General features: G+C 39.2%; 1 protein-coding gene across 2 annotated transcripts in view; it reads left to right on the forward strand.

Moving 5' to 3' along the window:
• DGKI (diacylglycerol kinase iota) overlaps positions 1–18,213 on the forward strand; it is a 99,315-nt gene that overhangs the window by 13,049 nt on the left and 68,053 nt on the right. Inside the window, exons 6-14 of one of the 2 annotated variants that reach the window (XM_062492440.1) lie at positions 1,042–1,155; positions 1,680–1,817; positions 2,968–3,046; positions 6,992–7,047; positions 7,915–7,977; positions 8,208–8,281; positions 9,636–9,747; positions 12,495–12,694; positions 16,156–16,218. In XM_062492440.1, coding sequence (XP_062348424.1) covers positions 1,042–1,155; positions 1,680–1,817; positions 2,968–3,046; positions 6,992–7,047; positions 7,915–7,977; positions 8,208–8,281; positions 9,636–9,747; positions 12,495–12,694; positions 16,156–16,218 — 899 coding nt within the window. The remainder of the gene's footprint in view (positions 1–1,041; positions 1,156–1,679; positions 1,818–2,967; positions 3,047–6,991; positions 7,048–7,914; positions 7,978–8,207; positions 8,282–9,635; positions 9,748–12,494; positions 12,695–16,155; positions 16,219–18,213) is intronic. The other variant, XM_062492441.1, reaches the window with a different exon arrangement.

An 18,213-nucleotide genomic window follows, 5' to 3' on the forward strand; every position in this document is an offset into this window, starting at 1 on the left:
ATACAAATAATGTGATGGTTTCTGTATTTATCAGGGCACCCCCTCTGCAGTCCTTCAAACTCCAGCTATTTTTCATGATGGCCATGCTATGCTGGCTGCCTTTTTTGAAGCTCCAGTGCTATCCTCTTTTGGATATAGAATATATTTGAAATCTCAGCAATATGAGGTGGGGCAAGAAAAATTCAGTCGAGCTGTAGTCAAGATTTTGGTTTTCTGTCTTGTTTAAAAATTCACATTTGCAGTAGAAACTGCGTCTTTGAAAACTGGCAACAGAAAAAAAAGCTTCTGTTAATTTTTATTAATTCTTTATCTAAAAATGCAGCACAGGTTCTTCACCTTTTTTTTTCTTAAGTGAGAAGTAGTTTAAAAAAGAGTCTTTTGTTTTTGCAGCAAGAATTTCAGTCACCAAATTTCGATAACATCTTTAGCAACAATTCTTTCTCCCCTTTGAAAATTACCATTTAATGAAAACAAAATAATTTACTGTAATTTGTTCCTTCTGGCTAGATTGCTATTTGAATTCTTTATGTAGTCCAGAAGAAAGATAAAAGAAATAGCTCTCTGAAATAACTAATAGCTTAGGATACAAAAGACAAAGATTCATTGTTCCAATCCTAAGCTTCCGACCCTGAGCCGGAGTTTGTCTTTTGGTCTAGTCTTTCATTCTTTTATTAGATATGTATGTGTGTATTGTATATATATAGATATAATGCCTTGAACTGAGTGAAATAATTCAGCACTGAGGTCTCTTTGGGGAAGGGAGACTTGTGAGGTAGTCCATGCTTGGCAGGACAAGTTCTGAAGCACTCTGCTGTTTTAATGTGTCTCTCATTTTCTTTCATAGCTGCTTGTCACAGGTTGAGTTTCTTCTGACATAATGGTGATTTTTTTAAAAATTACCTTGAATTGTCCATATTATTCTTCATTCATTTAAAAATTTCTTTTACTTGATCTTCTCTGTGAGAAGGAACATGATATGATCAAAATATGTCTTTTCCCCTTTAATGTTCCTGATGGTCCTCTTAATTTCCCTTCTTATAGGTGGGCTGGATCCTGTCCATCCTTGATGAGCTGCAACTCAGCCCCCCACCTCCTGTGGCTGTCCTTCCACTTGGCACTGGGAATGACCTTGCTCGCACCCTCAACTGGGGTGGGGTAAGGACTGGCTGGTGTACCCTTACATGGGGGTTCTCAACTTGCTGCTCAAATTATTTGTGTGGGGTGGAACTTTTGGCTAAAGTAGCGGGAGGACTGTGTCCAAGGTCTGCTTCAGTAGGGCAGAATGGTTTGCTTCAACTTGCAGTCTGGGATTTTGAATTACTAATGATGTTCTTGCAATAGAAGTGTATGTAGATGTATCTGGTATTTCAGGCCAAGTATCAAGAACAGTAAACAGGCTTCTAATTTAAGCATATTTAAACTCTCCCTTTGTTGATCCTTTACTACAGTACTGGACTTATTCCAGGAAAGGCAAATATACTTTGAATCCCTCTCCTTATGGCCTTACTTTTCGTGCCCTACACTTGTGCGTCTCAATAGTAGCTTGCTAAAATGTTTGATCAAAAATTTATCGAGGCTCTTAGGCATGTGTGAAAGGAAGGAAGCCTGCCAGCTAATTGGTGAGTAAAGTGATTTGTTTTCACCATCCATGGCTGATACTCTGGTCACTCTGCTGTCAGGGTTACACAGATGAGCCTGTGTCTAAGATCCTGTGCCATGTAGAAGATGGAACCATTGTCCAGCTGGACCGCTGGAATCTTCAGGTTGAGCGCAACCCTGATTTGCCCCAGGATGAGCTGGAGGATGGGGCACGTAAGGTTAGAGCCTGCTTTTTCCTGTGGAAACTACAGAATGCTTTTCAACCTCTTTGGGCTGAGCTTTAAGCAGCATGGGTGGGGAGTCCTGCAACTTTTAAATTTTCTATTTGCATCTCTTTCTTTGATTATTTTCATGTGTCAGTGATTCCAGAGTTGTGTAAAAGGCATTTATATGTTTGAAACACCCTGGCATTGCACATTTATGTCAAAGATTAAATCCTGGAAAGAAATCCCTAGCATTTTATCAGAAAGGATGTTGCTGTGTTTCTCTAGTTACAGGAGAAGAAACCCTGTGACTACCATCCATTCCCCAATTAGACAAAGCTAAAAAAAAGGTGTAAAATTTTATTTCTTAGGATTTTGGTAATGGATACCAGCTGTTTCCTAGCTTACAGCAAGGTGTAGTGTATTTTTGTATTTAACTTCTTTGTGTGTGGGTCTCCATGTAATCTCCACTAGTGTATCTTGGTAGTTGAAGAATGGGGAAATTTTTGCCAGGAATTTGCATAATAATGCATAATTTGGACTGGAGATGTTGAAAATACTACAAAACTTAAGAACCCCCTCCCGATTCTGTGAACCATTTTCCTTTTCAGTTATAAATTCCAGCTCATCTATTGGATGCTACAGTTGGCTCTCTACAGCCCAGCTGGGTGTGTGAAACAATGAGGAGGCCAGATGTGTGCCTGCCTGCCTTCATGCATCCTCAATAGGATTAGGCCTTCTTCTCTGGGACTGGGATTGCTCCTGTTTCTATATGAAGCGAGAAGAACACAGCTGGAGTTTCGTTTGCCATGCTGAGCTTGAAGAGCCAGCAAAAACCTTTGTGTTGCTGATATCTTAAGTGGTGCAGCCTTGTGGGAAATCTAAATGACAACACAAGGAACGCTTTGGTGTGTTAACAAAGGCACATATATGATCATAAAGCACTGCAGGTCGATTTGTGTTCTTTTGGCTCTTGTATCCGATTATTTTCCACAAGCCATAACGAAACCTTCAGAACAACCTTCTGCTTACATTTCCCTGATACGTTCCACTATGTTCTTAGTAGGTTTCCATGATGAGCCAAGTTTAGATAGTTAAACCCTGGTGTATTGAGAAATGTTCCGTTCATGTTGTTTTTATGTCTCTTTTTATTATCTAATTACAGCTTCCCCTCAATGTCTTCAATAATTACTTCAGTCTTGGATTTGATGCACATGTTACACTGGAGTTCCATGAATCCAGAGGTAATATCAACTTTTTATTTCCTTAGCTTTGTGGGTGGGCATTTGTTTTATTAATTAGAAATAGAGTTGGATTTAGCATCCTGTTCTTATAGTTCAGAAGTAAAGCTGGAACATAAAACCTTAAGATACATGCAAGAAGAAATAGTGATTGTATCATGAGTTTCCAGGGGACTTCAGGATTAATAAATGAAAAAAGTACAAAGGATACTGTAATTTACTGGAGGAAAAGGCCTAAAAGGAAAGCTTTGCAAGGTGTTAGATCTTGTAAAGGAGATAATTATATAAGTCAGGTGTGAGTGTGGGAGCGGAAGGAAGAGAAGGGCCACAAGACTGGAAGTAGCAGGAATATAATTGTATTCTCACACTGAATAGCTGTTACATCTGGATCGTTATAACATAACATCCCTGGACTTGGTACAGACCCAGAGTGTCTCTGCAAATTAAAGAGTTTAATGTTTGCAGAAGTGTCAGGAATCTGAGCAGCTGTAGCACCTTACCCTTGCCAGTGGCAGTTATGCCACCCTGTACAGATTGACATGTGGCTTAAGGACTGAAATGAATGGCTTTGCACTGGCAGGAAAGGCTCTATTTACATGGTTTAGGCAGGTGTGCTTTTAGAAAAAAGCATTGCTCAGGTGTCTGCCTTCAGCTTTTGGTCATTCCAGCTGCACATGAAGGTATTTTTTCTGAAACACAGCCTTCCTGATATTCAGTGTCATACTATCAGAGTGTCATTCCAAGATGAAAAGATAGCACTCTATTGCCAGGCTAAATAAAGAGCAGAATACATGATGGAATGAGCTAATGCATATTTTATGATGTTTAAGACTGCTTCAAGCTTTAGGAATAATAATGAGGGGCCACAAAAGGGCACAGGAATGAAATTATGACAGCTGTATGCATTTTTTTTATGAGTGCATGTCACTCTGCATTGCTAATGTGACTGTGAATATACTGCATGGATTAAATGCATTGCTACTTTCTCATTTAATGGAGGCATTATTTAATAATGAAGTTATGGAGCCCTATAAAGAATGAATGTTATTCCAGACATGCCAGTGTTTTAAAAATTTACACAGGTGAAAAAGCACTTGGCAGAGCAAGCTGTGTGTCTGAGTATGAATGGCCAGGAGAGTTTCTTGTAGCACAAATCTTCACTGCTGGTGTCATCCTTGCCTTCTCAAATGCTAAAATATGTGAAGTGAATTGTGTGTATTTTAGAAGAGGAAAGCTTATAGCCTTTGAGGTGTTGCTGGTGTGTGGGTTGTATTGTTTTTCACATGGAATTTGGGTTGCTCTGCCTGGAGAAGAAAAGATTCCTTGGACCACTTTTAGCCTTTCAACACCTGAAAGGGATTTGTAAGAAAAATGGGTCCTGTTTCAATAGAACAAGGGATAATGGTTTTAAGCAAAAAGAGTGTAAATTAGGACTGGATTGAAAGAAGAAGTTTTTAACAATGAGGGTGGTAAAACACTGGCACAGGTTGCCCAGAGAGGTGGTGGATGCCCCATCCGTGGAAACATTCAAAGTTGGGTTGAATGAAGTTCTGAGCAACCTGATCTAGGTGAAGATGTCCCTGCCCATTGCAGAGGGTTGGAGTAGAAGGACCTTAAAGGTCCTTCCAGCCCAAAGAATCTTGTGGCTCAGTGAATTAAACAAGGCAAAGCAGGTTATGATCTTACTTATCAGTGATGACAATCCAGAGAAATTCTTAGCAACAGCAGCAAGATGTGAAGCGCTGTCACAGCTGCAGCATTTGTGCTCTTGAGGTAATTGGCTAAATGCATTTGCTCATGTGGAGCTATTGTAATCACATATAGTATTAAAACAAATTAATACCATGCCTGCAAACCAAAATAAGGTAAATTGTTATGACCTTTCAGCCTAGCATGACACTTTATGCAGTAGAGATTCGTCAGCCGTTATATTTAAAATAAGCAGAGATTACAGTGTCCCAGAGGAGCCTATATATTAATGTGGCCTTTTCTGTGGCAACCTCTACACTTTTCCTGTGACTAATCAGATTGAGGCTTGAGGGTTGGATCCAAGTCTAATGTATTTAGCTCTGCTTCTTTGGGAAGTGTTCTGGGTAGTGGCTCTTTCCAACTTCCTCCATTGGTATCCTTATGCTTTGGTAGAGCATGGAAGATGCAATTCACTTTATCCCTGCTGACAGGCTGTTTGATCCCTTAGTTGTGCAGAACTGTTTATTTGCAGGAAACTCCCCCACTGCTCACAGATAGAGTCTAACACATTCCATTTTCTACTTCCTTGATGGTTTAGGAATGGTGAGGGTGTAGTGAGCCTTGGATATGCACTCAATAATTTACTCCTACAATCAAACTTGCACACTAATCAACTTAAGGGTCTATTTTACATCATAAAGTCCTTCCTTCCTACCTGTGCTCATCCCTGTTGGCAGAAGTAGGACCAGTAGGTTGAGGGACTGCTGAGTCCCTGGCATCAGAAAGGTTCTTTTCCTGTTCTAAACTGGGGCTTTAGTTATGAGGAGTATTTGTCATAAGAACCAGGTAAAGTCCAGTGCTGTGGTGTGTGCTGTCTGGAACCATTTGGGATACTCACATAAGAGAATGTGCAGCACAGGCACTAAGACTTCAGAAGTCTTCTGCTGCTTAGCATGGGTTGTTGAGACTCTCTGCAAAGAGCTGTGAGCTCAGTAAGTGAGATTAGATTGACTTATGCAATTAAATTCATTATTTGAAGTAGAAGTGACCCTGGCTGAGTTTGAGTCACCTGCGACACGGCAACAGATACAGCAACTGAGCCAGAAAGCAAATCAGAAACCTCAAGCAGCTCATTCTTACAAAATGGAGCCATATTTTGTGTGAGGTAGTGGCTTTCAAGAGAACTAGAAGTATTGTTTTAAGTGGTCATTTGAGAGGTAATTTGGATGTGTCCCCATGAATGCGATGCCAGAAGAACTGCCTTGGTAGTTTGGTGCTTTCACTAGAGAATCAATGAACTAGGGTGAGTTGTTGGCACTAACACTGAATACAGGGTCAGAAGAAGGGCTGCTTCTGGAATCTCTAGATGCCACAAACAAGGAAAGCAGTTTCCAAGGAGGCTCAAGAATGAACTCTAGGCTGGGAAATGTGCCTTATATTGGGAGATTAAGGGAACTCCATTTAGCTTATTGGAAGGAAGGTTAAGAGGCAATTTAATCACTGCCTGTAAGTATTTACTCAAGAAGATATCTGATAGCTGAAGGCTCTTTAATCTGACAGAGAAGTATAACAAGATTCAGCAATTGGCAGTTGAAGACTGAAAATTTCAAGACTGGAAACTGCCACATTTACATTAAGAGTAAGAATAATTAACCATTGGATGTACATTACTACTAGACTTAAAATTCTCCATCACTTGGAGTCTAATCAAAATGAAACAGCTTTCTAAATAGGTTTTAGAGTAACCAATTTTTTCCCCCTGCGGAAATCTTTGTGTAGAAATGTCTATTCCTTAATAACTCTTTAACACATCAAAATTTTGGGGCTGTTTCATCTTGTAATTTACTAATGCTTTACTTCTAGTTGAAAGCATGGGTTATTTTTTCATAAATTTCTAATAATTCTTACGGATTTGTTCTCCATTGTTAGAAACAGAATTCTTAAAAATTCTATGGAGGGATCATAAGATGAATAGGCTGAAAGTTGTTAAATTAACTGATTGAATTCTAGTTATTTCTTTGCTCGTGTTGCCCTCTATTTCTACTCTCAGCAAGAAAAGGGAAGGATTCAATATCAATGTTGGAAATCTGATAGCAGAGAAAGGCACAGATGGGTGACTCACACATGGAAAACATATTTATGTTAAAATTTTCTATGAGTGATCTATAACAAAACACTGTAGTGCTGGCAGGGAATGTGAAGGTATAATGAAATCTACTTATTAGGGTGTTCATACTTTTATTTTTCATCCTTTCACAGAAGCAAATCCAGAGAAATTCAACAGCCGATTTAGAAATAAAATGTTTTATGCAGGGGTAAGTACAGATTTGTTTTACAGAATGATGTTAACTTACTTCCCTGAATGTCTCCTTAATTACCTTCCCCCTCACTTTCTCACATCAGGAGCTCATGCCAGTTCTTTCTGCCTATCACAATTTCAAGTGCACACATGCTGTTTCTGGCAGTGCCACACACAGGTGTCTGTAGAAAAGAGCCTGTGGTACTTTTATTATACAGAGCTGAGCAGGTGAGAAATGTGCCACTCCTTTGGACACAGTCCTGGTTATATCTTGGTCCCTCTTCTTCTGGCTCAAAAGCTTCTCAAGGCACTGCTCTGCTTCTTTTAGGGTTTGGGAAAGGCATTGACACTGTCTTTGTAGAGGAATTCCCAAAGTTTTGGCCTGTCTATTTGTAGCTTTGAGGAGCAGTCTTGGATGTAGGGTGCAGAGCACAAATCAGATATTTGGAGTGATTAATGATAGGTGAATATGCACGTATAATTACCCACTTGTGCATTCAGGAGGCAAATGGACAGTACTTTATTCTAAAGCCAGTAAGAGCAAACACCAGTTTGATACTGAATGACATATAATGTATTTCTGGATGATGACACCCACCGTACCCATGTGCCTTAAACATGGAAACAAGTCTGTGAGCAAGAATTTGTGTTTAATGGTCCAGGATACCATTGTACTTGGGTTTCCAAGGCCTTTTTTTTTTTTTCATTTAAGTTCTCAAAAGGAGAAGTAACACAATTTCAAACAATAAAATCAAATCAAGTATTCTGAGAGAGTAAGTTTGACCAAAGGATGGCATTTTGGTAATTTGCTCTGTGGATGGATAAGAACTGAGGAAAAAAAGAGAGGCAGTGTTGACAATTTCTGCACTTATTTCTATTGCAGGCAGCCTTTACAGACTTTCTGCAAAGAAGCTCAAGAGATTTATCCAAGCATGTTAAAGTTGTGGTAAGTATAAAAAATTGTGTTATAGTATTGTGGGAAGGGGGTGGAAGTGGAGGTTTGGGAGAGAGAGTGAGGTGAGAGTTTAATGGCTCTGTTACTTTTCAGTTTTGAGCATGACATTTGCAACACATTCCAAGGAAAGTCTTGGGAAAGTTGTTACAAAGCAGCAACACTTCTCTTGTCTCTGGCTCCATTCAGCAATTTCTCTGTGCTCTGTCACTTTGGCTTTGTAGTGTGATGGTACAGACCTGACTCCAAAGATCCAGGAGCTGAAGTTCCAGTGTATAGTGTTTTTAAACATACCCAGGTAAGCTCAAGACAGATTCTTGAAGTTATACAAGAAAAATAACAATACTTTTCAAAAGACACCCACCAGTTGTCCTGGGCTTGATGCATGTGCAGGAAGCATGTTGCCTCTGGGCTACCTTGTTGAGAGCTGGCTGCTTATAATGCTGTTAATGAGCTGTGCAGAATGGCATCAGAGCTCAGGGTGCAGCAAAACCATTCTTTCAAAAGTTGAATATCCTGATACAGTAGAAATGCTTAACAAACACTCTTTGAAAAGCTGTGCATCTAACCTGCAAACAGGGTAGTAAAGGGACAGATATGTGGCCTTTTGCTTAATTAGAATCCAAGTGTGGAAAAAAGGAAAGCGGTAGAAGGGGACAGAAATGGAGAGAGGGGAAGGATAAATATTTTATCAGTTGAGGAATACCAAACTGCTGGAAGAAGTCATAGTTGTTAACATGTTACAGTGTGTCCTTAATAAAAACATAGCTGAATTATCAGAAGTTGTTGATCTCCTGCTTTCTAGAACAGTAGTCTCCAAACTTAATTTAATTGTGCATTTCTATCAGGAAAAAGCTTTTAAGCACCACCACAGTAGATGTATATTTATAAGTTATATACATGTACCTTTACACTAGTATTGCAAGCAATACAAAGCATGCACAAATATAAATTAAGAACGTCGTAAAGATGAAATAAATCCTTATTTTAATGTTTGTTTTTAATGTTTGCTTTCTTATTGAAAGTAATATTTTTCTCTGCACACTCTAATTGTCTTGTCAGTTGTGGATTTTTCTTGCATGCACCCCACTTTGGAGACCATTGCTTTAGACAGCCTCCTACTTTGCTCCACAGGCACTCCCAAGCACTTAATCTTTTGAGCCCTGAGCTGCAAGTTTTTACTTGGTGACACCTCTCCAAAGTTCCCCCTTCTATCACTTTTAGATCACCTTTACATCTATTCTTTGATGGTAGAAAAGAGAGCTGCCACAGCTGTATCTGTTCCTTCTGTATCTGTTGCTTCTTATGTCTCCCTGCCTCCTCAAACTATGCAATGTTTTGCACTATTTGTGCTGTTAGAACTGCTGAGCTAGCAGGGAGAAAGGAAAGAGGGGCAAAACAGCTTTATGGCTCAACAGCTCACCAGCAGGAACCAAAGCAGATAGGGAGAAAAGAGTGCTGCTGCTCTATGACCTATTTCCTGGTGTTTCCCCGTTTTCCTCTCAGAGAGGAACCTGATAAAGTTTATGGTGAATACATCTGAGGGTGTTGTATCAGCTCAGGAACAAAAAGAACAGGCTCAAAGGCTGCTAGTCAGGACCCATCAGGGCAAGCTGCTTTCTCCATCTCGCTCTCCAAACCTCTCTCTGTAGGTATTGTGCTGGCACAATGCCCTGGGGGAACCCTGGTGACCACAGAGACTTTGAGCCCCAGCGTCATGACGATGGCTACATTGAAGTCATTGGGTTCACCATGGCCTCGCTGGTGAGTGCCTGGGCTGCTGCCAGGCTGGGTCAGCCCCGTGGGCAGCACTGCAGAGTGCAAAATGTTCCTTGTAACTGAGGAACAAATGTCTTTCCCCGTCGTCAGGTAAAGCCCAAGCGTGCTCTGCTGTTAAATGGCAGAATTAAATTGTTCTTTTCTAATAAGAGAAGAGTTATTTCATAACAAAGAGTATCACTTGGAAAATACGGCTGATTTGTATGTGCAGTGCTCCGACGTTAAATGACAAGATTATTGCAGTAAGAGCAGTATAATGCTCATGATGACTTCATGAGCATGAAGTCATGATATCACTGTGGGAGTGTTCTATGATCAAATAAACACTCTTTTCTTTGTAACTTTTGTATGTTTCAGTCTATGGCATTAAAGTCCATTCTTAGGTATGGCTGGTATATAAATATGAATTATTATATAAAGATATATGCACATATAGTTTCCATATGTTCTCAAAAAGTCTTGTGGAACTTTAGTAGTAGCTGTGGAAAGCTTTATTAGCGTTTCTTGCATGAATTATATCTCCTTTTTATTCTGCTAGAAAAAGGAAATTCAGCCAACAATTTTGTCAGTGCACTTTCTTTCAATGCTGTCCTTAAAGTGAACTAAAACTGAGTTACCATAAAAGCAATCTGGCTATAAATACTTTGGTGTCCTGCTAAGGCAGTGGTCAGGCACTGTGTCAGTGTCTTCAGGGGGTGGTTAATGCAGCCAGAGCTGGAAATTATCCCCATGCTAGCACCAACCTACCTAAGGCACTGCAGTTTGGTCTTAGTGTGGCCAGCAGAAAGCCCACAGCTGGACTTCCTGGCAAGTTTTTATAGCTCACACTTAGCTCCATACCTGTAGGTATTTGTTGCTGCTCTCTCATGTAAGTTAGTTTAAAACAAAGGTGGATAAGCCTGTTTTAACTAAACTCCCTTGTTGTGTGACCTGCCCTCAGTCTATATCACTTTCAGTAAATACCCACGATAATGGTGCTTGTTTCCCCAAAGAGAAATTCAGGCAAATCTGATCTTCAAAATAAGCAAAAGGCAGTCTTGGTCAGTCTTTCCTTTAAGAGTTTGTCTGGTTTAAGGATACTTTCCTTGTTTTTTTTTTGTTTTTTTTGTTTGTTTTTTTTTGCTGGGTCTAGTGGATTAGTGAAATAACCCACAAGAAAATTTTGTTTGTTAGCCTGGTAGATCTTGTGGAATAAATGTGAAGAGTTTAGGGCATGTTTTTGAAAATACTGTCAAAATTCTCTTTAGCATGTCCAAACTGTCAATTTTCAGTCAGAAGAGATTTTTGTGTTTGCCAGTAACACAGTTCTAGTCAATGGAAGTGGCTAGACAGATCTCAAAAGCTACCAACAATTTAAGTTGGGGCTGAATTTAAGAAGTAGGGCCCTTTGAACTGCTGTTTCTCTTTAAAGAAAGCCTAATTGAGAACTGAGGGTCTACAGGTGCACTTTGGTTGTGATGCTGCAGAACAATTGTTAAAAAAAAGATTATATTGATATAGTCCCAACTTGCCTTGTATGTCTCACAGATGTTCTTGTTGTATCTAAGTGGGTCTGTGAAACTGAGGGAGAGAACTTCTTTTGATTATCATTATTATATTATTGATAATACTGTCAATGGATCCATAATATTAAGTGCACACGCCTTGACTTGTGTTTAGGCTGGTCTATATTGACATTGCATTAATATGAGATTTTTTTTCTCTATCTGAGAGATCAGAGTTAGTTGTCACGTAATAGTAATATTTATTTTAAAAATACATTTCTGCCCAAACATCTCTGCCTAGAACTTGAAGGATCTGCTCATTGTCTTCCTTGTTTAATTTCTTTGAAATGAATTCTTAAACATGATATTTAATTGGTTTAAAAATGTCCTTCTGTTTGTCCTTTTCAGCCTGTCTAATGTTGAGGTTGACTTGATGTGTAAGCTTTCATAATAAAAAATTTATCTAATTCACATTAAGAACTATTCTGTTCAGGAAGGGGAAATAATTTTTCTGTCTCACAGATGTATCTAATTAGGGATGTTGTTTTAAAGAGCAAATAATAATTTACATTACTGTATTGTAAAAACAAACCAACCAAAACAAATTGAAAGCTTTAAGAATGAACACAGTTATTAATTTGTGTCCGTATATGTGTGTATATAGATGATGAGTCCTATAGTGCATGTGGTTAGATTCACAGAATTCACACACTCACTGGGTTGGAAGAGACCTTCAAGATCATCAAGTTCAACCCACGCCCTAACACCTCAAGTAAATCATGGCACCAAGTGCCACATCCAGTGTTTTTTTAAACATATCGGGGGATGGCGACTCCACCACCCCCCTGGGCAGACCATTCCAGTACTTTATCACTCCTTCTGTGAAAGCTTTCTCCTAATACCCAACCTGTGTCTCCCCTGGCGCAGCTTGAGACTGCGTCCTCTCATTCTGTCAGCTGCTGCCTAGATATCTGCTTGTTCCCCACCACTTTACTGAATTTTGAGTATTGCTTTGCAGTTTTGAGGTGAAAACACTTTCATTGTGCTCTTTTAGAATAGCTTAGGTATGGAGTACTGTGTAATGGATGCTGTCAGCCAAGTGGCATTTTGGACTGGCTAACTGCCTCAGCTATCTCTGTTCTGAGGTATCTTTTCTTTTTCCTGCATGGTTTGTTGTTCGCTTGCGTGGTTTTTTTTTTTTTTTGTTTGTTTGTTTGTTTGTTTGTGCTCTTTGTTTGTGTTTTGCAGGCTGCTCTGCAGGTGGGAGGTCACGGAGAGAGGCTGCACCAGTGCCGGGAGGTGACGCTTTTGACGTACAAGTCAATCCCCATGCAAGTGGATGGCGAACCCTGTCGGTTGGCTCCCTCCCTCATCCGGATCTCCCTGAGGAACCAAGCCAACATGGTGCAGAAAAGCAAGAGGAGAACGTCTATGCCTTTGCTGAATGAGTGAGTTGCATATGTGCATGTCCTAACAGCAGGAGGCCCGTGTGGGGCGGCATATTCCGTCGTGGATTTTGCATGTACCGGACTTGCGGCGCATTTGAAAAATAAATGAAAAAAAAATAAATAAATCACATCTTCTGAAGTCCCTTTTCGCTCTATTGTAAATACTTCTCTGACTTTCTCTTACTCTCTATCTTCTGAGTTACCCCTGTCTTGCTTTTAGACTGGTGTTGTATCTTTCTGTTATTTATTTATTTATTTAGAGAGGTCTGCAGGCTTGGCAGTGTGCCCCTTGGCTTCTGGCAGTTCTGCATATGTATGCCATTTGCCCTTGAAGTTTTTTTGATTTAGTTTTTCAGCTTTATTGATCTGCTCTTTAAGCTGTATTGTAGACCCCATAAGAAATTTCCATAATCAAGAACTAGTCAGGATATACTTCAGGCTCTGTTTTGAGCACATGCCTCCTGGAAGTTTGTGGAGAAAGATTTGAATGTCCTGAAAGAACTGTTTGTACATTGTAGGAAATCCTTCACCACTATAGAAACCCAAATAAGAATAAAAGTGTTGTACGTGTGACTAGAGAAAAGCTAAAAAGGTTGGAAACCAATAGCTTGGGAAGAGGAATACACAGGGCTAACATTCCTTTTCACGGTTAAACTTTCTTTACAAGGACTGCAGATATATATTAATCAGAAGAAACCTAAACAATGAAATTTTGGCCAATGAAAATGGCCATCCAATAAACTAATTTCTATTATTTTGTAGAGGGTATTACTGTAATCCTTGTATAGGGATTTATTGCTCCTAAAATGAGTAATGCGAAGGACTTGGCTGTTTTTGATCAAACATTCGAAATGTGAAGAGAAACAGTCTGTTCCTTATACAAAGATAATGGCCTAAAACGACTAAAGATCTAATCAAACTAATAGCCTAACATTAATAATGATCCACATTTAATTCAAACCCTCATGCACTGAGGCTTTAATATTTCTGGGGAAATGGGTGGGGAATTTTGCTGTTGCAATTGTAATGATGAGGCAATTTCTGTGAAGAGATGTAATACCTTTCAACAGACTAACTCATATAGCTGGAAAGAAAAGGACAAGGTCTTAGGCACACCTTTTCACTTCAGCTATCTTCCAAGTTGTCCCCCTCACAGCTGTATATTTAGAGAAAAATACTGCTTTACTTCAAACTTGGACTCCAGCCCTTGAGAGTTTTTTTTGTCATCCCCTGGCTGTCAATCTATTATTGTAATCAAAGCCACTGTGGTTACTGTCAGCATGTTCCTGTTCAATTTAGCACTCTGTTCTCTTACTGAGACTAATGCTTTTCTCTTACTGAGACTAATGCTTGCAGTAGAAGCCCATTTCTCTAATGGGCAGTTTCTGTTTGCCTGGAAAATACTTAAGGTATACTCATCTTTGTTGGGCAGAGAATAGCAGAATCTTACTATGGGCAGCAGTGCCCAATTTCACCCAACCACAACTCCTTAGTCATTAGTGAAAGCTAGAATAAAGCAAGTGGCAATCCTGGGACATCTTTTTCTGCACTAAAGGAGACTAATGCAAATGTAAAAAGAGAATTCATGGTATTTCAAACTGATAATTAGCATGGTTAGGTTTGGATTTATAGATCTCAATTTAAACTGTGGTAGGGAAATCCAGATTTGTAGTATATGCTGATTGTCAAGTGGATAGTCTTTGTGGTTTAGTTTGATTTAAATTTTTCATGGTACACTAAATTGCTGTCAGAGTTCTTTGATTTAGCTGAGGTATTTTTCTGCAGATCTGTGTGTTTTGGAAATGCAGATGATCTGTCAGGAACTTAGCTTCACATCAGAAACTGTGTGTGTATATATTTACATCTATTTCTATATATATATATATCTCTGTGCATGTACTTCACTCTGAGGTGTTGAAAAGGAAGGAGAGAAAATTTGAATTTTCTAATGTGATAAAAAGCAAATAACTTGCTAAAGGTTAAAATCTATGAAGCATATTAGTATTGTAAGAAGTTCATTCACTATGAATCTCATTGGTAGTATTGCACAAATGAAGAAATCTGTAATTAAATATGTTTATCTATTTTTCTTAACTTGATCTCTAGGATATAACTCCTTGTTCTGTTGGAATCTCCCAGAGAGCCTTCTATTGGACTGAACATGATAGATTAAGGGTTTTTTAATGGCTATAATTTGAATGTTAGATGTGTGAGATAAATCAGTGGGTCTGGAGCTGCCCTTAATTACTAGACAGCCCTTCTTGAGCTCCTTGCCAGGAAAGCAATTAGAAAATTATCTTGGTCACAGAAATGCAGAGTTGTCATTATTGTCAGCTTTGATATTATTACCAATTAAGAAGTGGGAGTGAGTAGAAAAAGACTTTATTTGAAGAAGTTTTACACTGTTGCTGTATTTTTTATCCTAATCCTCTTTTTTTTTTCTGTGGGTGTTTTTTTTTCTCCTTGAAACACTTGTTGGCTAAGTTCTCATTCCTGTTCTCCACTATTGATGATGGTAGCATGTGAAAGAGACAACACACAACTTGGTTTTCTGTGACTGAGCCAAGGATGTGGTTGTTGTGAGCCATACAAAAAATTATGGGGAATAAGAAGAGGAACTGTGGTTCAGCTTTTCCAGGAATAGTTTTCTGATTAGAAACTCCTGTACAGTATACTCCCCAGGAAGTTTCAGTTAATGAACACTTTCTGAATTTCAAAAAATATATTTTGCTCTCACTGACTTTTAAATTGGGTTGAGCAAGAGCATCCTGCATAATGGAAGAGGGAGAAGAGGGAAAAGCTTTTAGATAAAACATATTCAATGCATTCAAGATAAAGAAAGGGATCATTTGAATATAAACAGTAAAGGTGAATTAATATTGGGAGTCACTACATATAAAATGCAAGTTTCCCTAAGGTATGAGGAAGAATGAAAAGACCAGTTTGTCATTGTGGATACAAAATCTCTAGCAAGGGTTTTTTTTTTCTTAAGGAGTAATTATGGTCAACCCTTGGAGATAATTCCATCCATCTGGATCTCAGCTTTGTTTTTCGTTTGCATTTCATTTCTGGACCTGCTTCCAAAGTCTGTTGCTTTGAAATTTTTCAGTGCCTGTGAAAGAAATTCTGGGGTCCCTTGTCTTCCTTGTATACTTGTGTGCTGAGCTTGTCACTGGTCCTCACTTGTGTCTTTGGAAAGCTCCTGTGTGCCACATAGCAGTAATTTTCTCCATTTGCATGTCTTCAGTTGCTCTTGGCTTCCTAGTGTGAACTCAGAGATCTGCATGTCACTTCATTCAACTTTTATGTCACACATTCCTTTTGTTTCTGTTTAAATGTTGTATGTCTTTCTCTTTCTTTCTTCTCTTCCACTCCCTCTCTCTCTCGCTCACCTTTTTTCCTTGTCTGTCCTCACCTTGTGCTGTTTTTCTCCTGGCCACTCATTTCCTGCTGCCTTATAGTATCCATAAAGTGCAGTCTGCTGACCTGAGGAGAGTCTCGGCTCCCCCTGATTCCTTCACTGTGTGAGTATCTGGCTTTTTTTCTCTTCTGTAAGTTCCACAGCCTTTTGTTATTACCCTGTGTCATTCAGCCAAGAGATGGGGCAGTAAAATCCAGCAACAGATGGGGAAGAGGGAACTCAGATGACAGCATGACTGATGGGCACAGGATCTTGCCATGAAGACCACAGTTCCACAGTAGCCCAGTAAGGTGAGCAGGACATGTCTGGTGATGGTGACCAGGTCCAGCCATGAGCCAGCTCCCCAGACATCCATAGCAGCAGGCACATCTGAAGTTTGATGCCAGGCACCATTCCTGGGAAGAACTGAGATGACATCTTTTCAATTAAACACAGGTTTCCTCTGAACATGAGGAAAAAATGCTTTTTATTACCATAAGGTTGACAAGAGCACTGGCACAGATTGCAGAGAGAGGTTGTGGAATCTTCATCTTTAGTCATAATCCAACCCTGCCTGCACATGGTTCTGGACAGGCTGCCCTAGATGGTCGTGCTTGAGCAGGGGTTTGCACCACATGACCTCCAGAGGTATCTTCCAGCTTCAAGCATTCTTCAATTCTGTGAAATTTCAGAAAGCTGCAAGTACTTCATTGTTATTTTGCAAGCAAGGAAAGATTCCCAGTTTGGCGTCCCTTTTCTGTCGGTCCAGCTTGCTGTATTCTGCTGGGAAGCATAAAGTAATTAAACTAATTTGTCTCAACAATTCACCATCTAAATCAGCCTCTAGAAAAAAGTTGAGGTAATGCTTATTTCTTGCACAGAGCACTGAGCTGTGTGTCTAGGAAAATGAGTGCTATTTCCAAGCTCAGGGATATCCCTTGGAAAATGACCTCCAAATTTTGATGCAGTTCATTTTAATGACCCATTTGATATCAGTTGTCAGAATAAAGCAGGAAGAGAAAAACTTGCAAGCCCCAAACTAATCTGAAAGTCAAAGGTGTTTGTATCTTAAAATCTGTAAAAATAGATTAAACATGCTGCTGCACTGGGGCTGCCAATTAATGTGTGTGGCAAATTAAAATAAGAACCCGGGAGGTAACAGGGAAATTTGATTTGGATTATGATGGCTTTGAGATTCAAATGTTCATTTGTTTTTTGTTGAACAACAAAGAAGCAGACTGAGTTCCAGTTAGCACTGAACAGCAGGGCAGATCCTACTGAGACCTGGTGATGGATATAACCTGTCTTAGATAAATGTCAGGATTTCTGCAGCATGAGATGCATGGGAATTTGGGACAACCAATTATTAGGCTCCTATAGTGTTTTTTGCAGAGATAGTAGAACTGTACCGTGATCCTTTACAAATGTTTATGCAAGATGTGTAAGTAAATACAAGTATTGTATTTTTGAGGAACTTTCAAAAGGAAGGTAAAGACTTGCATTTTCCTGCTGGATGTTCAGGGATGAGAAGATGCACATGTACATTTGTGAGAGTACATTTGTGTGGTTGATGCAAAGGAATGCTGAAAAAATTACCATTGAAAAATAAAATATTTACTTGCGTAGCTCCTACAGTTCTTCTGCAAGTGGAATAAACACTGTGGGTAGGCTGTAATTATTTTTTTTCAATTACAAAATCTGCATAAATGAAAATACAAATATCACTGCATTGGTAAATACTGCTCCTTTATGGAGTTTATGTGGTAATGATTGCAGCAGAGTATGTGTTTAAAACCTGTGTGAATAACAAAAGAGTAATAGAAAATAATGTTTTTGCTTTTAGAGATCCAAATTCCAAACAGAATCAACTTTCTCAGGCTGAATATAGTTACTGTCTATAAGAGGAGAGTCTAATAAAGAATAGTAGGAGGCAAGGTGTAAGGGAGGAAGTGGTAGAAAGTGAACTATTCTCCAAATGCAGAGTTAAGGATGAAAATGCTCATAGATACCTTCTCCTTTTTTTCCTGAGACGTGATTTATAGGGAATTGAGTCTCATTGATTCTTCCTCAGTTTTTCCTGTGTAACATGTGAGTTTCTGAACGTGAAGCTGTCCCATAT

This window comes from Cinclus cinclus, chromosome 4 (assembly GCF_963662255.1).
Source record: "Cinclus cinclus chromosome 4, bCinCin1.1, whole genome shotgun sequence".
NCBI classification, from domain to species: Eukaryota; Metazoa; Chordata; class Aves; order Passeriformes; family Cinclidae; genus Cinclus; species Cinclus cinclus.